Source organism: Oncorhynchus mykiss, chromosome 30 (genome assembly GCF_057628025.1).
Source record: "Oncorhynchus mykiss isolate SJ-2025 chromosome 30, ASM5762802v1, whole genome shotgun sequence".
Lineage (NCBI taxonomy): Eukaryota > Metazoa > Chordata > Actinopteri > Salmoniformes > Salmonidae > Oncorhynchus > Oncorhynchus mykiss.
Genome location: NC_143051.1, coordinates 409,278 through 432,789, shown reverse-complemented (window position 1 = coordinate 432,789; position 23,512 = coordinate 409,278). Strand labels below are relative to the sequence as shown.

Here is a 23,512-nt window from a genome sequence, read left to right as displayed (position 1 = left end):
AAGGTAGAAACTAGGGCTTGTAGGACCTGCCTTGTTGATAGTGTTGTTGAGAAGGTAGAAACTAGGGCCTGTAGGACCTGCCTTGTTGATAAGAAGGCAGAGCGTCGCTTTATTATTATCGACAGACTTCTACCCGTCTTAGCTACTACTGCATCAATATGTTTAGTCATCTCAATTTCAGCATTATTTATTACAAGATTTAGTTGAGGTTTAGGGTGTAGTGCTTTTAGTTTTAGAAATATTATTAGGGCAAATGTATTTCTTGTCACCTACTCTGAAACTAATTGCAGCTCTTTGAGTGTTGCAGTCATTTCAGTCGCTGTAGTAGCTGATGTGTATAGTGTTGTCATCTGCATACATAGAAACTCTGGCTTTACTCAAAGTCAGTGGCATGTCATTATAAATGCAACATTCAACAATTTCAAAGGTTTTACTGTTACAGTTCATATAAGGAAATCAGCCAATTGAAATAAATTAATTTGGCCCTAATCTATGGATTTCACATGACTGGGAATACAGATATGAATCTGTTGGTTACCGATACATTAAAAGAAGGTAGGGACATGGATCAGAAAACCAGTCAGTATCTGGTGTGACCACCATTTGCCTCCTGCAGCATGACACATCGCCTTCACATAGAGTTGATCAGGCTGTTGATTGTGGCCTATTGTCCCACTCCTCTTCAGTGGCTGTGCAAAGTTGCTGGATATTGGCGTAAACTGGAACAAGCTGTTGTACATGTCAATCCATAGCAGCCCACACATGCAATTGGTGAAAATTTTTTATCCATTATTTTACCAGGTAAGTTGACAGAACACGTTCTCATTTACAGCAACAACCTGGGGAATAGTTGTAGGAGGGGGATGAATGAGCCAATTGGAAACTGGGGATGATTAGGTGACCGTGATGGTTTGAGAATTTAGCCAGGACACCAGGGTTAACACCCCTACTCTTACCATAAGTGCCATGGGATCTTTAAAGAGTCAGGACACCCGTTTAACATCCCATCTGAAAGACAGCACCTGACACAGAGCAGTGTCCCCAATCACTGCCCTGGGGTATTGGGATATTTTTTTAGACCAAAGGAAAGAGTGCCTCCTACTGGCCCCCCAACACCACTTCCAGCAGCATCTGGTCTCCCATCCAGGGACCCTGCTTAGCTTCAGAAGCAAGCCAGCAGTGGTATGCAGGGTGGTATGCTGCTGGCTATAAATGACAGGTTAGTATGCAGGCCATGAAAGAACTGGGACAGTTTCAGCTTCCAGGAATTGTGCACAGATCCTTACATTTTAGAGTGGCCTTTTATTGTCCCAAGCACAAGGTGCAGCTGTGTAAGGATCATGCAGTTTGATTAATTAACTTCTTGATATGCCAACCCTGTCAGGTGGATTGATTATCTTGGAAAAAGAGAAATGCAAACTAAAAGGGATGTAAACATATTTGTGCACAACATTTGAGAGAAATAAGCTTTTTGTGTGTATAAAACATTTCTGGGATTTTTTTTCAGCTTATGAAACATTGGACCAACACTTCACATGTTGTGTTTACATTTGTGTTGATACTTTTTGCACTAACTCTTGACTCATCACATACGCTGCTGTTACTGGTTATGATCTATCCTGTTGCCTAGTCACTTTATCCCTACCTATATGTACATATCTACCTCAATTACCTCGTACCCTTGCAAATCGACTCAGTACTGGTACCGTGTGTATACAGCCATGTTATCATTGACTCAGTACTGGTACTCCGTGTATACAGCCATGTTATCATTGACTCAGTACTGGTACCCCGTGTATACAGCAATGTTATCAGTGACTCAGTACTGGTACCCCATGTATATAGCCAGGTTATCAGTGACTCAGTACTGGTACACCGTGTATACAGCCATGTTATCGTTACTGATTGCATATTTATTCCTTGTTATTATTTCTCTCTGCAATGTTGGGGAAGGCCCGTAAGCATTTCACTGTTAGTCTACATCTGTTGTTTAAGAAGCATGTGACAAATAATATTTGATTTGAATGTAATGGTGGTGTACTAAAAGCAAAAGAAAAGATCAGTTTGACATTAAGGCTTCCTACTCCAAACGTCACCAACATGGTTAAGACTGTACCAATAACACATTTATATTTGAGTATTTCAGCTGAAATCAAACCTAGAAAACCATGTAGCACATCTTACTGTGCACAGTTCAGTTTTAATTGGAAAGCCAATGAACGACAAGTACTTTTTAATATTTCAGATACAGCTCTCAATATAACATTGTAAAAACAACAATAACCTTCTTGTAACATGAGCCAGTGTGAATGTTGTGGTTGTGACTGACTGGGGACATTAAGTGTTTAATAGTCTACTTCTGCAGTGAAACAATTCAAAGCCCACTCCTCTACCACACATACCATGTTCTTCTGGAATCACTCCTTCATTCAAATATTTCCCAGAAAATATAGCACCCATTTTTCAACATATGTATTTTTCCTACTTTTAACTTCAGTTAACTTTTTCTCCTTACTTACCAGATGCATTGTAACCTTTGCTATTTGAGCAGGTGCAGCAGCCTACTATTTGCAATCAAGCAGACGTGGAGGTGAGAAGAGAAATGCTTAGATGTTATGAGTATGTGGTGTCTGATGAAGTCAGTTTAGGGCGATGTGTCCACCCATCCTTTTGAAGGGCTATAGTGGCCATATGAACATCTACTTAATTATATCCAGGAATTAACATGATATCTACTCCGGCTTCTTTCTGAAAGACACTTTGTCTTTGGTCTCTTGGAGTTTCTCTGCCAACTTGTCCTTGTTATCCCCAATCCTCCCCGACAGACGATCTCTGGTCTCTTCCATCTTCTCAGAGAACCTGTCCTTGGTCTCCTCCATCTTCTCAGAGAGGCGTCCCCTGGTCTCCTCCATCTTGTCCTGCAGATACTCCTTAACAGGCGGTGGGGTGGTCATGTGGCCATGTTTACGGAGGTACCTGATCGAGAGGGATGTCCCCCCTAATGTCACGGTGTACCTGGCTGGGGTGGCAATCTGGCAATAAACATGGACATTGTGGTTAATGTGATTTGTATGATGTGTTTAGATGAATGTGGTGATTTAGCTCTGGGCCAACACTCAAAAGAACTGCCATAGTTCAACACGCAGTCCAACATGCTGTCCAAACGTGTAATGAGATGAGCATTCTTACCTTGTACATGGCATACGCAGTCAGTGCATAGCCACTCTGGGAATGCTCCAACAGCTTAACAAGCTTCTCCGGGAATCCAACATAGTCCAGAAACGGAACCACATTTATACCCCTAAATGGTTCATTTAATATGGTTAATTTTCTATGACACATCAAGTCAGTCAAGTGTCAACAACTAAAATAATGACCATCACTGGGCCCAGCCTAGTCTGAGCCTAAATAAAGCAGGCCAGGCATACACTATTCTGATTAAACAATCAGGGTTGTCTATCTAAATGAGACTCAGCTGCGTCTGTGTCAGCCAGTAACCTCAGGTTGACCGGGGGATGGAGAAAAGCCCATTATCACTAATGCCCATATGGAGAGGAGTAACAGAAACAGCCTCAGAAAAACATCTCACATTGTACATGAATGTTTATGGGTTTGTCTTTGTCCCTTCCTCTCATTTCAGTTTGCAAAGTAATATTTTGAGATTGCTGTACAACTTTATTACTCGTAACTTTCTGCATGGCAGCGTAGCATAGAACTGTTTGTTATAATATCGTGTTCCTTATTATGTACTTTGTATTTCATGCTGCATTTTTGTGATACAGAGCTCCCTTGCAAAAGGGACATTGGGACTTCCCTACATAGATAAAGATTAAATCAAACTTACTGCATGGCAGCATAGTAAAATGTCCCGAACCACATGGAGGAGGTGATGAGGTGAAGGGGAATCATGACCTTCCCATACTGCTTTAGAGTTCTCCTGAACCTCTGGACCAGCCCAATGGACCGGTCCCCCAGGATATCCTCCTGGCCTGGGTCAGCCTGGCTATGGCCTTCTTCCGTGGTGGACTTACGGGGTGCTGTGGTCCACACTGCTCCTGATGTGCTCACCCAGCGTGGGCTGGGGATGAGGCAACAGTTCCCGAGGAAGTAGGAGGCCATCCGTGGACCCAAGATAGTGGACGGCTGCAAGGTAACTGGGCCCAGAAGCATGGAGCGCAGGGCAGCTGATTGCCACAACGCTCTCTGGTTAAAGAGATGCTGCATCTTCTTACTGTTGCTGCCAAGTCCACCCTCTGTAGCAAAACAACACACACTTGGTTCCAATGAGCGTTTTTGTATTCACACGTTTTATTCAACAACAATGCTAAAAACCAATCATTATTGATGGATGACATTAACGCGACTAGTGTAATACTTGGTGCATGTTGAATGTGTAAAACAGAACAATGCCATAGCTACCTTAGTTGAATAACGGTTCAGTAAAGTTGATCCAGTTGCTGAAATGGAAGACAAGCAAACTTAAGCTAGTTATCTAGGATAACCATCCAACTCAATGTTTTATCACTCACTCATGTTCAATGAACTTCTATCTAGGTATTGAACCACAATTTCATGTAGCTAGCTCGCTGATCGCTACACAAATCAAAGCATGGATTGCATTAATAGTTTAAAGATAAGCAACACCTTGACCAATTCTGCAATCAAACTTTTTCCATTATGTAATCCACTTGTTCGTGGATATTTGTGCAACAACAGTTCATCATTCACCATTTTCTACGATTTCTGTTCAAGTCTACGCCTACAATTGGATGCATACTTCCGATTACACAGAACGCACTGCAATTGCTTCTGCAACCCAATACTGCAAGGCGAACGCAGCGTTCCATTGGACTTGTGTACCAAAACTCAATGATCGAGGTACGCACGTCGTTGGCTAACTAGCCGTAGGGGTTAGTTAGCAACATTTTAATTTAATTTAACCTTTATTTAACTAGGCAAGCCAGTTAAGAACTAATTGTTATTTACAATGAAGGCCTACCCGGGCCAACCTCTCCCATAACGCGGACGACGCTGGGCCAATTGTGCTATGTCCTATGGGACTCCCGGTCGGTTGTGATACAGCCCAGGATCGAACCAGGGTCTGTAGTGACGCCTCTAGCACTGAGATGCAGTACCGACCGCTGTGCCACTCGGGAGGCCCCAAACATCGCACAACGTTGATGGCAACACACAATGTAAGCCACCAACAAAACGTACATTTATCAACATATACTTAAATGAACGTACTTGACAATCCGACATGGTGTTTCGTTCTTTCAACCCAGGCTAAAGTTTCGATTTGTCCTTCTGGCATTCAGCAGAAAATCCTCACGTCGCATAAATATTGCGTCAAGTGATAGGCCCGCAAGGATTTGTGGGAAGAGTAGTCCAGACATCCGGCAGCTCTGCACCACCAAACTCGCCACTGACGTTTGTTGCGTTTTCTACAAAAATTGAAAGCATCACTTGATCACACAAAACACAATGAAAGCATGTTGATTTTCTTCACATATTACATCATGTGTTCCCCTATAGCTAACAGATAATGTGAGAAAAAGTAATGTTACATAACAGCAGTCAGTCATCAAAAAGCATCCATCACACTCCGGGCCAGTAGGGGGCGGGATACCGTATATTTTGGTGTTGGAAACTACAAAATGACGACCGTCGCAAACGCTTAATGGCGGAAAACTCAAGTGAGTGTGAATACTGTGGTTTTTAACATTGTTATGCGGTCTTGTAGCTAAATGTACAGTGCCGTTCGTTAGCTAGCTTTTTTTCCCCATAATGTTTACAACACGTTTAAATAATTACATTGTACTTTGCTCTTTGCACCAAGCGACTTGTAAAGTGTGTTTTTCATATGTGCAAATGATGCTATCCAGGATGAAATATTCTTAGCCAGTTAGCTTGCTACTGTAACCAGCTAGCTGGTGCTACTTCCACTCAAACTAAGTTACACATTGTTGTTATTGATCTTTTTCCAGTTCAGAAGCTGCTCATCTCATATACAGAACACAAACAGCTTTCAACTGGCACTTTCATACTGTCTAACTAGCTAAATAATTTAGATACATTTGAAAAACCAAGTACCAGTAATGTTAGCTTAGAAGATGCATTTCACTAGCATATAACCTTAGCTACCTTGTTCTGTGAAAGTAAATAACATCTCTTGATTTTACAAATTATTTGCAGAAATTTACTGAAGTTGAACGTGCCATTGCAATTATTTTGACAAAACACTCCTGCCAAAGTTGACTCTTCTCTGACCAGTGGAGATGGCAGAGGTTGATCAGGCTGTGGACCTGTCCAAGACAGAGACAGGAGAGGGTGGGAATGGGCATCTGTCTTCCAGTGCAGACCGAAACAGTGGGTCCAGTACAGGACAGAAGTCTACCACCAAGAGGAAGCATGACGATGAGGAAGAGGATGACGGCTCTCCAACTAAGAAACAGGTAAGAAATGGATGAATTAGAAAGGATCTGAACTGATTAATTAGATAACTATTGAATGAGATATCAGTGAATCATCTCCCTCTCTCGATCTCTCTCCCCCCCATGTACCAGCATGGTCATGGAGAGAAGGTGGCGACCCACTACAACACGCTCCAGGAGACCGGCCTCGCTGCCAGGAGCCAGAGCAGAATATTCTACATGAGGAATTTCAACAACTGGCTTAAAAGTGTTCTAATTGGTGAGATTCTAAATTACTATTAAAAATGTTTCCACTGTTCATCTGCTAGCTGATTTAAATACAGAAGATTCCTCAGGGTGAGTTTGCACTCAGTTAGTCTTTATCTTTGTGGTTATGATATCTTGTAAACTAGTGGTCCCTCCCATCCTCCCAGGTGAGATCCTGGACACGGTACGTCAGAGCCGCAGAGAGCTGTCTGTTCTGGATCTGGGCTGTGGGAAAGGTGGAGACCTGCTCAAGTGGAGGAAAGGACACATTAGCCGGTTGGTCTGTGCAGGTAGGGACAGGACAATATTTAGCCATTTTTTTCTGTCTAACAGTCAGCATGATTACAAAAAGCTTGTTCCCAACCACATCTAAGATCTTTCTCAGTCTTCCCTCAATTGCTTGTGTCCTCTCCTCACTGGTGTTCTGAGCAGTAGGTACAGAGGACATGAGAAATGGGGGAAGGCCTGTTGAAAAGAAGCCTTGGGGTGAACTACTGTTTATTTTTCATGTTGTGTTCTCAGACATAGCAGCAGTGTCAGTGGAGCAGTGCCAGGTTCGTTATGAGCATATGAGGAAGAGGGGTCATCCTAACGAGCGTATCTTCTCTGCAGAGTTCATCACAGCCGACTGTACCAAGGTACACACAGACACACCCTCTCTCTACACATACAACACAGTGGTCATTTGTTTTGGTCTGTAAAAACTAGAAAATCAGAATATCACAATGTTCTGTGTGCAGAAATAAATGTAACTTTCACTCATACATTGCCCAGTGTAGAGGCACCGTGTCACATTGCCCAGTGTAGAGGCACCGTGTCACATTGCCCGGTGTAGAGGCACCGTGTCACATTGCCCGGTGTAGAGGCACCGTGTCACATTGCCCGGTGTAGAGGCACCGTGTCACATTGCCCGGTGTAGAGGCACCGTGTCACATTGCCCGGTGTAGAGGCACCGTGTCACATTGCCCGGTGTAGAGGCACCATTCATTCACAACATTCTTCCAACCTCTTGATACCACCAACATTGCATGGTGGTATTTAATCTGTTTCCCCTCTTTCTTCAGGAGCTGCTGACAGACAAGCTGAAGGATCCTAAGATGGAGTTTGATGTGACCAGCTGTCAGTTTGTGTACCACTACTCCTTTGAGACTCAGCAGCAGGCGGACCTGATGTTGAAGAACGCCTGTGAGAGGCTGAGACCAGGAGGATACTTCATAGGCACCACACCAGATGCATATGAACTGGTGTAAGTACATACTTCATAGGCACCACACCAGACATATTTGAAATGGCTGTGCGTGATGACATAGTGCACATAAAAAATTACTTTTACATTTAATTTCAGTACCAAAAAAAAAATGTTATGGGTTTCCATTGCATTTTCAAATTGAGACAACTGATGCTTTTGTCACAAATTTTGTTTGATTATATAGCGAGTGTGCCAACGGCTGGCAGAGGTTGGGAAGGATACCTACATGATATTATGGCCATTTTTATTAGTCAAACGGCAGTCAAGCATCGCTCATCATGTCACCAAAATAAGACCCTCAATATGTATTGGAAAGAAGCATCTAGCTCATCACCAGGAACTTTCACCACCCTGTGAAGTTCATCTCAACTTGTTTCATCTGTAGCCTTGTAAACTGCATGGTTTCCTGACGAGTCATAGTGGGAGGACTACACAACATATCCCGTGACTCCCAAGTTTACTTCAATTAAATGCTTATTATCAATGTTTGCCCGTAAAGGAAGTTCCACCACTATTTCTCGCATAATTCATTTTAGAGACAAAAAGTGTATTTTGTTTGGTCGACATTTGGAAAGTTTACCGACGTGCTCTTTCTGAGGCCTATCGTGACATTTTATTCTTCCAACATACTTTACTCGCATTAAAGGGTTGGTGGAAACCCGGTTAGTGGTGTGTTTTTTTTATTTTTTTTATTTATGGGCATTTGCACCATATACATGATACCAATTTCAGCTTCAAGATGCCGACAATTTGAAAAAAACTAAAGGTAGCTTGTGCTGATATATTGGCACATTTGAACCATGTCGCACACTGTAGCTTACGAACTCGGTGGGTAGTGCTAAAACAATGGCATCTGAATTCTGACATTTTTTTGCACGTTCACCATTGAGCCATTCTGCGTAGATTATTAGATCTCTCAATGCCTTGAGCAGTGTTTAATGTCTCAGGAACCACTTTAGTGTATGTAGTGATACTCACAGCCTTTGACTGAGGTTATTGTCAGTGGCTTGATGACATGGTATCTACCTGCTGGTCTGATGGTTACTGTCAGTGGCTTGATGACATGGTATCTACCTGATGGTTACTGTCAGTGGCTTGGTGACATGATATCTACCTGATGGTTACTGTCAGTGGCTTGATGACATGGTATCTACCTGCTGGTCTGATGGTTACTGTCAGTGGCTTGATGACATGGTGTCGACCTGCTGATCTGATGGTTACTGTCAGTGGCTTGATGACATGGTATCTACCTGATGGTTACTGTCAGTGGCTTGGTGACATGATATCTACCTGATGGTTACTGTCAGTGGCTTGATGACATGGTATCTACCTGATGGTTACTGTCAGTGGCTTGGTGACATGATATCTACCTGATGGTTACTGTCAGTGGCTTGATGACATTTCAACCTGCTGGTCTGATGGTTACTGTCAGTGGCTTGATGACATGATATCTACCTGCTGGTCTAATTGTTACTGTCAGTGGCTTGATGACATTTCAACCTGCTGGTCTGATGGTTACTGTCAGTGGCTTGATGACATGATATCTACCTGCTGGTCTAATTGTTACTGTCAGTGGCTTGATGACATGGTATCAACCTGCTGGTCTAATGGTTTCTGTCAGTGGCTTGATGACATGGTATCTACCTGCTGGTCTGATGGTTACTGTCAGTGGCTTGGTGACATTATATCTACCTGATGGTTACTGTCAGTGGCTTGATGACATGGTATCTACCTGCTGGTCTGATGGTTACTGTCAGTGGCTTGATGACATTTCAACCTGCTGGTCTGATGGTTACTGTCAGTGGCTTGATGACATGGTATCAACCTGCTGGTCTAATGGTTTCTGTCAGTGGCTTGATGACATGATATCTACCTGCTGGTCTGATGGTTACTGTCAGTGGCTTGATGACATGATATCTACCTGCTGGTCTGATGGTTACTGTCAGTGGCTTGATGACATGATATCGACCTGATGGTTACTGTCAGTGGCTTGATGACATGATATCGACCTGATGGTTTCTGTCAGTGGCTTGATGACATGATATCGACCTGATGGTTACTGGCAGTGGCTTGATGACATGGTATCGACCTGATGGTTACTGTCAGTGGCTTGATGACATGATATCTACCTGCTGGTCTAATTGTTACTGTCAGTGGCTTGATGACATGATATCTACCTGCTGGTCTGATGGTTACTGTCAGTGGCTTGATGACATGGTATCGACCTGATGGTTACTGTCAGTGGCTTGATGACATGGTATCGACCTGATGGTTTCTGTCAGTGGCTTGATGACATGGTATCTACCTGCTGGTCTAATTGTTACTGTCAGTGGCTTGATGACATGATATCAACCTGCTGGTCTGATGGTTACTGTCAGTGGCTTGTTAACATATCAACCTGCTGGTCTGATGGTTTCTGTCAGTGGCTTGATGACATGATATCAACCTGCTGGTCTGATGGTTACTGTCAGTGTCTTGATGACATGATATCTACCTGCTGGTCTAATTGTTACTGTCAGTGGCTTGATGACATGATATCTACCTGCTGGTTACTGTCAGTGGCTTGATGACATGGTATCAACAAGCTGGTCTGATGGTTACTGTCAGTGGCTTGATGACATGATATCTACCTGCAGGTCTGATGGTTACTGTCAGTGGCTTGATGACATGGTATCGACCTGATGGTTACTGTCAGTGGCTTGATGACATATCAACCTGCTGGTGTGATGGTTACTGTCAGTGGCTTGATAACATGATTTATAGACTTGATGGCTTGTGTTCTTTTCCCCTTCAGGAAGCGTGTGGAGACCTTAGACTCTAACTCCTTTGGTAACGAGGTGTTCAGCGTGACGTTTCAGAAGAAGGGAGACTACCCTCTGTTCGGTTGTCAGTATGACTTCAATCTGGAGGGGGTGGTCAATGTCCCAGAGTTCCTGGTTTACTTCCCTCTGTTTGAAGAGTAAGTGTTGTGACATTTTGGTCAAGTGAATCCACTTGCTTGTGAAAATTGAATGTCTTTACCAGGGGTTGGAACTGAAATTAATTTCCAATCGTTTCATTCTGAACAGAACCACCATTTGGTTTGGCCTTTACACTGTTCCGACCAGCAAAATAAAGTTTTGGACCTGTTCGAACCCCCCAAAAAAGTACTGGTGTATATTAACCTGTGAAATTACGTTTTTTACATTTACCTTACATTTACCATTACTTCACCAATCAGTGCGGATAGAGAAGGCAAGCTAGTTGTTTACATGTGTGTTGAACAGAAGTGTAGCCTATGGCGCAAGATGCGACTGAAACTTTGCGGGTGGGAAGAGCGTGAGAGCGTGTTGAGGAGGCTTGAAGCGCTGGGCATGTTATGACATGCATTATCTGAATTAGGACCTACAGAGAGGAGCCGCTTCTTTGGAGGAACTTTGAATGTCCTTTGAGCTAGCTATCAAACAAGCTACATCTATCAAACAAGCTACATCTATCAAACAAGCTACATCTATCAAACAAGCTACATCTATCAAACAAGCTACGGCTATCTAACAAGCTACGGCTATCTAACAAGCTACGGCTATCTAACAAGCTACGGCTATCTAACAAGCTACGGCTATCTAACAAGCTACGGCTATCTAACAAGCTACGGCTATCTAACAAGCTTGTGTATGCAGAGCGGCACCAGAATTAAAAACACGTCTTACCTTTTTAATAATAATAATCCAACATAAAATGTGAACTAGGCCTATAGTATCTTTAACTAACATTGAAAAAGTGAATCCATTCTACTCTAGCTAATACTCTAGCTAATAATTAAGCTTGTAACGTCAGTACAGTAGCCTGGGCTTCAGAGGGGGGGGGGGGCTACAGTAGCCTTAACACCACACATACTAGAGCAGATGTTCAGACTGCGGACAGTAGAATATGTTTCTCAGTGAGACGGCGAGGGCTTTGCATATGCGCTTTGTTGCGTTTTTTTTTGTGGGACTAGAAAAACATTTATGGAATGTAAAATATCAGTATTAACAGGTTCCCATGCTTTTAAAATATTGGTATTAACAGGTTCCCATGCTTTTAAAATATTGGTATTAACAGGTTCCCATGCTTTTAAAATCACGGTATGGATGACTTTCATTCCAAGTTCTGTTTCACTTCCTTAAACATTTTATTTTCCGGTTTTCTGTTCTGTTCCCTGAATTGGTAACCGGTTCCAACCCCTGGGCATAACATTTGTTTTTAACATTTTGTAGGAAAGCAGGGAACTGTCTTGACTTGGTATTTTAGTCATATTGTAATATTAGAAGATACCAGAAGTTGGTGGACAAAGTATGACATGGAATCAGTCATGCACCTGGCAAAACTTGACCTCACAAAAATAATGCTTTCATTGATAATGTCTTTATATTCAATGGTAAATACTTTTTGTAGTTGTTTTATGTTATGATCCCAAGTGTCACAATGTCTGAGATTCTTGTAAATATACTTTGTTATATCACCAGAGAGCTAAACTAGTGTGTTCTATTGACAGGATGGCCAAGAAGTACAACATGCGTCTGGTGTTTAAGAAAACGTTCTCCCAGTTCTTTGAGGAGCACATAAAGAACGACCAGCACAAGATGTTGATGCAGAGGATGCAAGCGCTGGAGGTGGGGATCAATATACACTACCAGTCTAAAGTTTGGACACCTAGTCATTCAAGGGTTTTTCTTGACTTTTTCTTGACTATTTTCTACATTGTAAAATTAATAGTGAAGACATCAAAACTATGACATGGCACTCATGGAATCATGTAGTAACCAAAAAACTGTTAAACAAATGGAAAATATATTTGAGATTCTTCAAAGTAGCCACCTTTTGCCTTGACAGCTTTGCACACTCTTGGCATTCTCTCTACCAGCTTCACCTGGAATTATTTTCTAATAGTCTTGTAGGAGTTCCCACATATGCTGAGCACTTGTTGGCTGCTTTTCCTTCACTCTGCGGTCCAACTCATCCCAAACCATCTCAATTGGGTTGTAGGGTGATTGTGGAGGCCAGGTCATCTGATGCAGCACTCCATCACGCTCCTTCTTGGTAAAATAGCATGGAGGTGTGTTGGGTCATTGTCCTGTTGAGAAACTGTTGAAAAACAAATGATAGTCCCCCTAATCGCAAACCACATGGGATGGCGTATCGCTGCAGAATAATGTGGTAGCCTCTTCTTCTTATTGGTGTCCTTTAGTAGTGGTTTCTTTGCAGCAATTTGACCATGAAGGCCTGATTCACACGGTCTCTTCTGAACAGTTGATGTGTCTCTTACTTGAACTCTGTGAATCATTTATTTGGGATGCAATCTGATGTGCAGTTAACTCTACTGAACTTATCCTCTGCAGCAGAGGTAACTATGGGTCTTCCTTTCCTGTGATGGTCCTCATGAGAACCAGTTTCATTATAGCGCTTGATGGTTTTTGCGACTGCACTTGAAGAACCTTTCAAAGTTCTTGATATTTTCCAGATTCACTGACCTTTTTCCTAAAGTAATGATGAACTATAGTTTCTCATTGCTTATTTGAGCTGATCTTGTCATAATATTTTACCAAATAGACCTATCTTCTGTATACCATCCCTACCTTGTCACAACGCAAATGATTGGCTCAAACGCATTAAGAAGGAAAGAAATTCCACAAATGAACTTTTACCAAGGCAGACCTGTTAATTGAAATGCATTCCAGGTGACTACCTCATGAAGCTGGTTGAGAGAATGCCAAGAGTGTGCGAAGTTATCAAGACAAAGGGTGGCTACTTGAAGAATCTCAAATATAAAATGTATGATGACTCTCAGGTATAGACACACCAGTACCTCTGTTAATGATATGGCTCTCTCTGGTACAGACACACCAGTACCTCTGTTAATGATATGAAGTGAAGGTAAAACAGTTCCAATCTGGACAGAAAAGCTGTACTTTAGGTGAATGCAATACAAAGGTCACACTAATTTATTAAAGCAAACTTTTTATGTTTCAATGATGTCCCATAGCTTTTGACATGAGGATTAGTCCGTTCTTCAGATAGCGTGTGTCTGTGTAGCATCTGGAAACAAGATCAAGTCTTCACTAGCCTGGAGCGACAGCCTTCAAATTGATCATGTCCCTGTTTAGGACCTCAGCAGAGAAAGAGGTGTTCTTAACATCAGTAACCAAGGACAAGTCTCTTCATGTATCCGTAGTGTATTATAGACCCCTTATAGAGTCTACGGCCACACGTTGTGACTCAACCTGGCTCAATAGAACTTGGAAGTTTCTGTAATTGTGTTGTTGTGTCAGTCTTTCCCGACAGACAACAAGAACAAGTCATCCTCAGACAACCTTGATGATTATGATCACGCCAAGGAGAAGGCTGACAGCCCTAATGTCAGGCTGCCGTTGGTAAGAGAATGAATGTCTTGGGACCTGTTTTCATATTGACAAGCACAACTCCATGACTACAATAGATATTTAGATGCAGTGTTTTCAGTGTAAACTTAAACCACCAAAGTATGTAGAAAAGATAACGGAACAATATATTTTTCAATACGATCATCTTCAAGAACTAACAATCACCAAAATAAAAAAGACAGTCAGGGAGAGTCTATAAAACACATTTCATGGCATCCATTGATTTATTGAAAATGTTTGAGTCACTCAGACAGCATAAGAACACTGCAAAATGTGTACAATTGCAGTAAATTTGTTTTAAAACATTACAATTTCATCTCCGCAGCCAAGAGGGCCTCTAAAACCATGCCATTGCCCCCCCCCCCCCCCTACGCCAACTATGTCACTGCTGCTAAAATAAATCTTAGGGGAAGCTAAGATTACCATGAGATATCACTTTGAACCTTTTAGCTTTTGTGAAACTACTTTATTTAAAGGGGCAATCTGCTATTTAAATACATATTTGGACTGTTAAATTAATGCTATAACCATTGATTCTTGAAGAATATAACATATAAATGCCTCATGGGATTAGTTCAACTGTCCTACCCCATCAGAACCCAAAATACTGCCTTGTTTTCTCTAAGGTAAATAATGAAATTGTCAACAAACACTCTATAGCCCCCAAACCTGGTTAAAACTATACTTTTGATCTCATGGATGATCAGCCCTTGGATCCATAGATCTGTCTCTTTTTGTGGTTACTTTTCTCCAGTCCCATCCCTCATCATTTTACCAAAACAAGTGGAGGGATGGGCTTTGTTGTTGTTGGAAGTGCAGATTGCCCCTTAAAGAAATGTTAATGATGCAGTCAGTGAAAGTTTACACACATTTAATAGATGCATTTCTAATCAAGAGTCTTTCATGGTACCTAAGGACAGTGTTTTAGAATGAACATTATACTATCTAATACTTGATTGACCATGTTCAGAAACATTAGAATATTCAATACTTGATCATGTTCAGAAACAGCCGTGTGACCATTCTGTATTGCCTCTTGTCTGTTCTGTACAGGGAACATTGAGCAAGTCTGAGTGGGAGGCAACAAGTATGTACCATGGGTTTGGTTTCTAACCTGTCCTGTTAACTGCTTCTACTAACAGTATTAGTCATTAGTTCAAGATATAATTCTAAGTATTAATCTACTGTTTCTAATCTAATTTTACAGTGTAATAAATGTCAGTAAAGGCTGAAATGTATTGTTTCGCAGCTAGAGATGTAAAGATGAATGTATATTACATAATGTTTACTTCAATAGTCTTTCTGGTTTAGAGACAACGCAGTGGTGTTATTAATTGTTAGCTTGGTCGTGGATATTAGGCATAGTACTGTCATAATGATTTCTCTACAGAATCTCGTATAGGGCAATATAAAACTTTAAAGGCCCAGTGCACTCAAAAATATCACTTTCATATATATGTCCACACTGAGGTTGGAGTGATACTGTGACATTGTGAAAAGTATATGGTGTAAGAGCTGTTTGAAAAGACTGCTTGAAATTTCAGCCTGTTTTGGCAGGATGGCATTTTGGCCTGGTGATGTAGTGGGGTCATCTTTGATATGTGTATATTATATAACTCACATATGACCCATGAATCGACTATCCAATTAATATAATTAAAGTCTATCTGATTCCTTTTAACAGTATAGTAAAACCATGCGCATTCAAGTATTATGCTTTTGCCGACAAAGATCAAGAAATGGTCATGAGAAGCAAATATCAAAGCTTTGTATTATTTAATAACTTAGTCAAATGAATGGATACGCATACAAAGCATATTTATAGACATATACACTGAACAAAAATATGAACACAACATGTAAAGTGTTGGTCCCATGTTTCATGAGCTGAAGTAAATTATCCCAGAAATGTTCCATATCCACAAAAAGCTGATTTCACTCAAATTTTGTGCACAAATTCATTTACATCCCTGTTAGTGAGCATTTCTCCTTTGCCAAGATATGACACACCTGTCAGCTTCTTGATAATCCATCCACCTAATTAAACAGAATGATTATTACACAAGTGCACCTTGTGCTGTGGACAAGGCCACTAAAATATACAGTTTTGTCACAACATAATGCCACAGATGTCTCAAGTTTTGAGGGAGTGTGCAATTGGCATGCTGACTGCAGGACTGTCTACCAGAGCTGTTGCCAGAGAATGGAAGGTTAATTTCTCTTCCATAAACTGCCTCCAATGTTTTTTTAGAGAATTTGGCAGTACGTTCAACCAGCCTCACAACCTCAGACAGTGTGATTGGCGTTGTGTGGACGAGCGGTTTGCTGATGTCAACGTTGTGAATAGAGTGTTCCATGGTGGCGGTGGGGTTGTGTTATGGGCAGGCATAAGCTACGGACAACAAACACCTTTGCATTTTATCGTTGGAAAAGTGAATGCTCAGAGACACCGTGACGAGATCTGGCCATTCATCCGCCGCCATCACCTCATGTTTCAGCATGATAATGCATAGTCCCATGTTGCAAGGATCTGTACACAATTCCTGGAAGCTGAAAATGTCCCAGTTCTTCCATGGCCTGCATACTCACCAGACATCTCACCCATGTTTGGGATACTCTGGATTGACGTGTAAAACCGCTTGTTCCAGTTCCTTTCGCACATTAAAGAGGGGGACAAGAGGCCACAATCAAAAGCCTGATCAACTCGCTATGTGGAGATGTCACCCTGCATGAGGCAAATGGAGGTCACGCCAGATACTGACTGGTTTTCTGATCCACGCCCCTACTTTTTTTTAAGGTGTCTGTGACCAACAGATTCATATCTGTTTTCCCAGTCATGTGAAATCTATAGATTAGGGCCTAATGAATTTATTTCAATTGACAGTTTTTTTGCTTATGAAGTGTAACTCAGTAAAAAAAAAAAAAATTGTTGCGTGTTGTGCTTATATGTTCAGTATAGGTCCTAGGTTAACTTACAAGACCAAGCATGAAAAATGAGATGCCTAATAGGCCAAAAGACCTAGGAAATGAGAATTCCTGGATGGATACGATAAGAGACAGAACACTGGGGTTTCATTCCATTTAGAACATTTGAAGGTGTAACTTTTCAACCCAAATAGAAGTGTATGAAACAAACCTAGGCTACTGTATATAAATAGCTATATGGTGTTAGTCAAGCTGAGGTTAATCAATGAACATTTTTGATTAGCTAGGTTGGCTAACGTCAGAGGGTGGGATGGCTGACTGGTCCTTGGCCATGCGGCCAGAGGTGACCGATAGCACTTAAATTAGGGCCGAGCCAACAGTAACATCACCAGCCGGTAAATTAATTTATAGACCAATAAGAGTTCCAAACCTCTCTGCCAATAACAGCTAGTTTTTGGTTTTCCCCTCCCCACTCAGATCACTAACAGACAGTCATAGCAAAATTCTTGCTTGAGAAATTGCTCTTGCTAAGAAGCTATTTTTGTTTCTTTGTTTTCAATTAAATTGGTCAAAATCGCAGTAAGGTACACTATATATACAAGTATGTGGACACCCCTTCACATTAGTGGTGTCTGCTATTTCAGCCACACCAGTTACTGACAGGTGTATAAAATCGAGCTCACAGCCATGCAATCTCCATAGACAAACATTGCCAGTAGAATAGTCATCTGTAAGTGCTGTTATTGTGAAGTTGAAACGTAAAAATGGTCTGTCCTCGGTTGCGACACTCACTACTGAGTTCCAAACTACCTCTGGAAGCAACGTTAGCACAAGAACTGATATCGCCGCCATTGCACTCTGGACCAGTGGAAGCGCGTTCTCTGGAGTGAAGAATCACGCTTCACCATCTGGATGAAGCTGGGTTTGGCGGATGCCAGGAAAATGCTACCTGACCCAATGCATAGTGCCAACTGTAAAGTTTGGTGGAGGAGGAATAATTGTTTGGGGCTGTTTTTCATGGTTCGGGCTTGGCCACTTAGTTCCAGGGAAGGGAAATCTCAACGCTACAGCATACAATGACATAGACGATTCTGTGCTACCAGCTTTGTGGTTTGTTTGGGGAAGGCCCTTTCCTGTTTCAGCATGACAATACCCCCATGCACAAAGCGAGGTCCATACAGAAATGGTTTGTTGAGATCGGTGTGGAAGAACTTGACTGGCCTGCACAGAGCCCTGACCTCAACTCCATCGAACACCTTTGGGTTGAATTGGACGGCTGACTGCGAGCCAGGCCTAATTGCCCAACATCAGTGCCAGAACTCACTAATGCTTTTGTGGCTGAATGGAAGCAAGTCCCTGCAGCAACGTTCCAACATCTAGTGGAAAGCCTTCCCAGAAGAGTGGAGGCTGTTATAGCAGCAAAGGGGGGACCAACTCCATATTAATGCCCATGATCTTGGAATGAGAGGTTCGATGTGCAGATGTCCAGATACTTTTGATCATGTAGTGTACTTAATCGTTACCCAGAAATTATTTGCTATTGAGATTAAAGCGGCTGCAATGAACCTTTTTAATATTGTTGCTTTTTTTAAATTCTACGATGTAGGACAGAGTAAAAATAAAAAGCCTTGATTGAGGTTAGTGTCCAAACTTTTGACTGGTACTGCATATCTACAGAAATAGGATGACTGGTACTGCATATCTACAGAAATAGGATGACTGGTACTGCATATCTACAGAAATAGGACCCAACCTGCTTCTGTTTGAGTGAGTGTTTAATAGCCTACTGATTCTGTGAGCCTCAAGCAACCACATGTCAGATGAACAATTTCACAAATTGGTCTGTTTTAATATTTTCTGTAGTAAAGGCTTCACACGTTTTGTTTCTGCTACTCTGTTTACAGTTTGACAATACATGTATGTGGTAGCTAACTGGCTTGTGAATTGGATAATCTTTGAGGCTTTGAGTGTTCTTCCACTATGATCTCAAAGAAAGTTGATATGAAAACCAATAGAACAGGAGATAAATGCTGGGATTGTCTTTTATAAATGAATCGCTTTAATTATGAGTTGAGCTTGAGAAATAAAAATAGTACCTCTTAAATCGTGACCATCAAAACAGTTTTTAACATACATTTAGAATTATTTGTTGTGCATTGACTGTGCTCAAAAGCACATGTTTAACACCAGTACCAGCATTTTAAGGAGTTGCTCTCACGCTGTCTGACAGGTGCTCCTCAAACTAGGCTGTGTATGCTGTGTGATAAACAAGAATCATGAAGACTAATGGAAATACACGCGCGCCAATTTAATTCCACTAAATTATGCAAATGAACACTATAGACTGACCGGTGACATGTATTTTCAGCAGCTAACCAATTAACGGTTAAACGTTAACATCCCATAACCTTACTGTGATTGTTTCTTCATGACCATTTGAATAAAAACAAAAAATAGTTTCTTAGCAAAGAGCAATTTCTCAAGCAAGAATTTAGCTAGGATTGTTTGGGAGTGGTCTGAAAACTGAAAACTAGCTGTTATTGGCAGAGGGGTTTGGAACTCTCTTATTGGTCTATTAACTAATTTACTGCCAGGTGATGGCACCAGGCAGGTCAAAACTCCATCCCACCTAAACAGGCTGAACTTATAGGCAGTCTTTTCAAACAGCTCCTAAACTAAAAGGGCCTTTATCATTTTCACAGTATTATTCCATCCTCAGTGTGGACACACAGTGCAATCGGGAAAGTATTCAGACCCCTTCACTTTTTTTTCACTTTCTTACATTGCAGCCTTATTTTAAAATGTATTAAATTCATGGTTTTCCTTCATCAATCTACACACAATACCCCATAATTACAAAATCGAGAACAGATTTTGGGACATTTTTGCACATTTATTACAAATAAACAGACCTTATTTACGTATTCAGACCCATTGCTATGAGACTCCAAATTGAGCTCAGGTGCATCCTGTTTCCATTGATCATTCATGAGATGTTTCTACAACCTGATTGGAGTCCACCTTTGGTAAATTCAATTGATTGGACATGATTTGGGACACCTGTCTGAGGTTCCACAGTTGACAGGTCATGTCAGAGCAAAAACCAAGCCATGAGTTTGAAGGAAATGTCCGTAGAGCTCCGAGACATGATTGTGTCGAAGCACAGATCTGGGGAAGGGTACAACAAAATGTCTGCGGCATTGGCCAAGGATGTGTCTTGGAACCCGATCATGACAGAGGTCCTCTGTGGAGATGCGAGAACCTTCCAGAAGGCCAATTTCTGCAGCACTCCATCAATCAGGCCTTCATGGTTGAGTGGCCAGACTGAAGCCACGCCTCAGTAAAATGACCGCATGCTTGGAGTTTGCCAAATGGCACATAACGGACTCTGACCATGAGAGACAAGATTCTCTGGTCTGATGAAACCAAGTTTTAACTCTTTGGCCTGAATGCAAAGAGTCACGTCTGTAGGAAACCAGGCACCGCTCATCACCTGGCCAATACCATCCCTACAGTGACTCATGATGGTTGCGGCGTTATGCAGTGGGGATTTCTTTCAGTGGCACGGACTGGGAGACTAGTCAGGATGAGGGAAAGATGAATGGAGCAAAGTACAGAGGTCCTTGATGAAACCTGCTCCAAAGTGCTCAGGACCTCAGACTGGGGTGAAGGTTCACTTTCCAACAGGACAATGACACTAAGCACACAACCAAGAGAATGCAGGGGTGGCTTCGGGACAAGACTCTGAATGTCCTTGAGTGGCCCAGCCAGAGCCCGGACTTGAACCCGATCAAACATCTCTGGAGAGACCTGTAAAAAGCTGTGTCCAACCCTACAGAACTTGAGAGGATCTTCAGAGAAGAATAGGATAAACTCTCCAAATACAGGTGTGCCAAGCTTGTGGTGTCATACCCAAGACGACTTCAAAGTACTGAATACTTATGTAAATATAATACTTAAAAAAATCCATTTACAAACATTTCTACAAACCTGTTTTTGCTTTGTCATGATGGGGTATTGTGTGTAGATTGATGAGGGGGGAAAACAATGTAATCCATTTTAGAATAAAGCTGTAACGTAACAATGTAGAAAAAGTGAAGCAGTCTGAATATTTTCTGTATGCACTGTATAAATAAAACACAGATAAATCACGTTTTTGACTGCACTAGGCCTTTTAATCAAGAACATGTAAGTCAATATTTTTGGTTGGACCAAATTCTTCTGCTCTGAGTTGAGGTTGTGACACTGCAGTGGCCTGTCTGCTAATGAGTTGTTTTAATTATGTTTGATTAATATCTCTCTTTAATACTCTTCCTGCACTAGCAAATGAGGACCCTGTTAAATTTAACTCTTTCTTCCATCTCTCTCTTCATCTCTCTCTCTAAGGCATATACCTGGTGTTTGCATTTGAGAAAATGTCCTGAATGCCAGAGAAGAGAACCCCAGTTTGACAGGTCGACTCGTCAATATTACACTGTTTTTTTTGTTTGGTATGTTTGGGGGGGGGGATTTTTTTTAAAGAAATGACTTGCTGCCCACTGCAGAGCATGGTAAAAAAAAATGTAGTTTTAATGTTTTCCTGTTGTGAAATATTATTGGTTTGAGTAAGCTTGTCTTGCCTATCCATCCATCAATCTATCCTCTGGTTCTTATTATATCAGCTACAGCCAGACTGTTGTCGTCATCTGTAGCTCATATCTCTGTCCAGTTTTTACTTCACCTTTATCCTGGTCATTTAACCTAGTGATGTCTTTTAACTGGAGTGATGTGTATTATACAACGGGTGGGTCTAATCCTGAATGCTGATTGGTTAAAAGCGCATTCCAGCCAGTGTCTATTCCACAAGTTACCACTGGCTAAATCTATGACGTTAAAATGCCTATTTACTCCGTTCCATCTGACTGCACAATCCTGTCTCATCAGCCCAGCCAGGCCATTTATAACCTTGATCTCCACTATAAAAAGCATCTAGACATTATCTCACTTTTTTTAGACTAACTTTTAGTTTTCAACAGTCCTTTAAGAGTTTCAATAACATCCTATTTATTATTTAAGTGATAATGCCCTTAAAGCTGGTATTTGGAAGGTATATTGGCACGGTTTGCTGGCCTGAGACAACACACCCATGCCAATATATCCTCCAAACACTGCCTTTGAGGGCATTATCACTTAAATAATAAATATGGTGTTACTTACTCTTAAATGACATTTAAGGATGCATAGCACAGGCATCAAAGTAGTCATACATTTTCACATTTCAGAATTGCAAATGATGGGCAGCTTTGGGTACTGGCTCCAACACACATTTCTACCAGATTTGGACTATTTCCAGGTAGAAGCCTATTTCTCTGCAGTCCAGTCTCACTGCTGAATTGATTCTTCAAGAGGATTAGATCAGTGCATCAATGCATGTTCGAAGTAAGATGACCTTGTATTTTAAGGCTCAACTAGGATTCAGGTAATCACCCTGATCAACACATCAAACCTTTATGTAACCCTATGTTGATTACCTGGTGTATGTGTTCTGTCTATTCTCTATCTTGTGCACTACTATTGACCAGGGCCCATTGGCCCCCCCCAAGGAATTTACCTAAAATGAGTTGAATTGAGGAAACCTGTTCCAAAGTATTCCCACAAATAAAATAACATGTGATCGTCTCTCAATGTAATCAAGGTATGAAATGATTGTCATGTTCAATTACAATGTATTTTTGGGCCCGCGGCTAAATCTAGTTGTCTACCCCTGATGATGCAGTATATTGCGACATCAGAATTTGAAATTGTGAAAGGAGTTCGCTATTCATGTTATCATATTAATTTAGCGGTCAATATTTGACCAAAGCACTGGTTCCAGTCCAAGTACCTATGCGATTTAGCAAACCCCAGACATTTGTTGGATGACATGAAAATAGAGCCCTTTGGCCACACACACTAGTGGCGGGTTTGTCGTCAAAATGAGAATGCATGAGCATAAAATAATCCCATACCTGTTGGAAAATATGGTGGGGTGGATCTTTGATTTTAAGGGGTTATTTTGCTTCTGCTGGTCCTGGGGCCCTTTTTAAGATCAACTATATAATGAACAGCATCATGAACTTTACCCAGTACAAGGACATTTTAGCCAAAAAACCTGGTTGCCTCTGTCAGGAGGCTGAAACTTGGCCGCAAGAGGATCTTCCAGCAAGACAAAAACCTCAAGCTCACAAAATACACAAAGAAATTGTTTATTGGCCACAAAATCAACAGCAATTGACAACTTA

The 23,512-nt window shown here is 41.5% G+C and overlaps 2 protein-coding genes across 5 annotated transcripts; one reads left to right on the top strand and one right to left on the bottom strand.

Annotated features, from left to right (window-relative positions):
* Positions 1-2,171: 2,171 nt before the first annotated feature.
* Positions 2,172-5,607, bottom strand: mims1a (mitochondrial inner membrane structural 1a). 4 transcript variants are annotated; one of them, XM_021559720.3, is made up of 5 exons: positions 5,248-5,607; positions 4,420-4,457; positions 3,845-4,253; positions 3,190-3,301; positions 2,172-3,032 (listed from the first exon to the last, which is right to left on the bottom strand). In XM_021559720.3, the coding sequence occupies exons 3-5, from the start codon at positions 4,222-4,224 to the stop codon at positions 2,733-2,735; spliced, it is 792 nt and encodes a 263-aa protein (XP_021415395.1). In that variant the 5' UTR covers positions 4,225-4,253; positions 4,420-4,457; positions 5,248-5,607; the 3' UTR covers positions 2,172-2,732. The 4 variants fall into 4 exon arrangements, with proteins under 4 accessions (XP_021415395.1, XP_036826879.1, XP_021415396.1 ...); XM_036970984.2 differs by having other exon boundaries at positions 3,845-4,273; positions 5,248-5,444; XM_021559721.3 differs by having other exon boundaries at positions 4,645-5,293.
* Positions 5,608-6,223: 616 nt separating this feature from the next.
* Positions 6,224-22,910, top strand: rnmt (RNA (guanine-7-) methyltransferase). Its single transcript, XM_021559717.3, has 10 exons — positions 6,224-6,455; positions 6,567-6,693; positions 6,848-6,970; positions 7,203-7,318; positions 7,745-7,926; positions 10,724-10,888; positions 12,443-12,560; positions 14,217-14,318; positions 15,381-15,414; positions 21,639-22,910. Exons 1-10 carry the CDS (start codon positions 6,279-6,281, stop codon positions 21,674-21,676), a joined length of 1,182 nt encoding a protein of 393 aa, XP_021415392.2. The 5' UTR covers positions 6,224-6,278; the 3' UTR covers positions 21,677-22,910.
* The last annotated feature ends 602 nt before the right edge of the window (positions 22,911-23,512 follow it).

Bases quoted from the DNA above. Each gene is read 5' to 3' on its own strand.
- mims1a (XM_021559720.3), bottom strand. From the start codon at position 4,224: ATGCAGCATCTCTTTAACCAGAGAGCGTTGTGGCAATCAGCTGCCCTG. The intron at 3,302-3,844 runs GTAAGTTTGATT...TGAACCATTTAG, and splicing joins TTTTACTATGCTGCCATGCA to GGGTATAAATGTGGTTCCGT. The intron at 3,033-3,189 runs GTAAGAATGCTC...GTTTATTGCCAG, and splicing joins CTGCGTATGCCATGTACAAG to ATTGCCACCCCAGCCAGGTA.
- rnmt (XM_021559717.3), top strand. From the start codon at position 6,279: ATGGCAGAGGTTGATCAGGCTGTGGACCTGTCCAAGACAGAGACAGGA. The intron at 7,927-10,723 runs GTAAGTACATAC...TTTCCCCTTCAG, and splicing joins CCAGATGCATATGAACTGGT to GAAGCGTGTGGAGACCTTAG. The intron at 14,319-15,380 runs GTAAGAGAATGA...TGTTCTGTACAG, and splicing joins CTAATGTCAGGCTGCCGTTG to GGAACATTGAGCAAGTCTGA.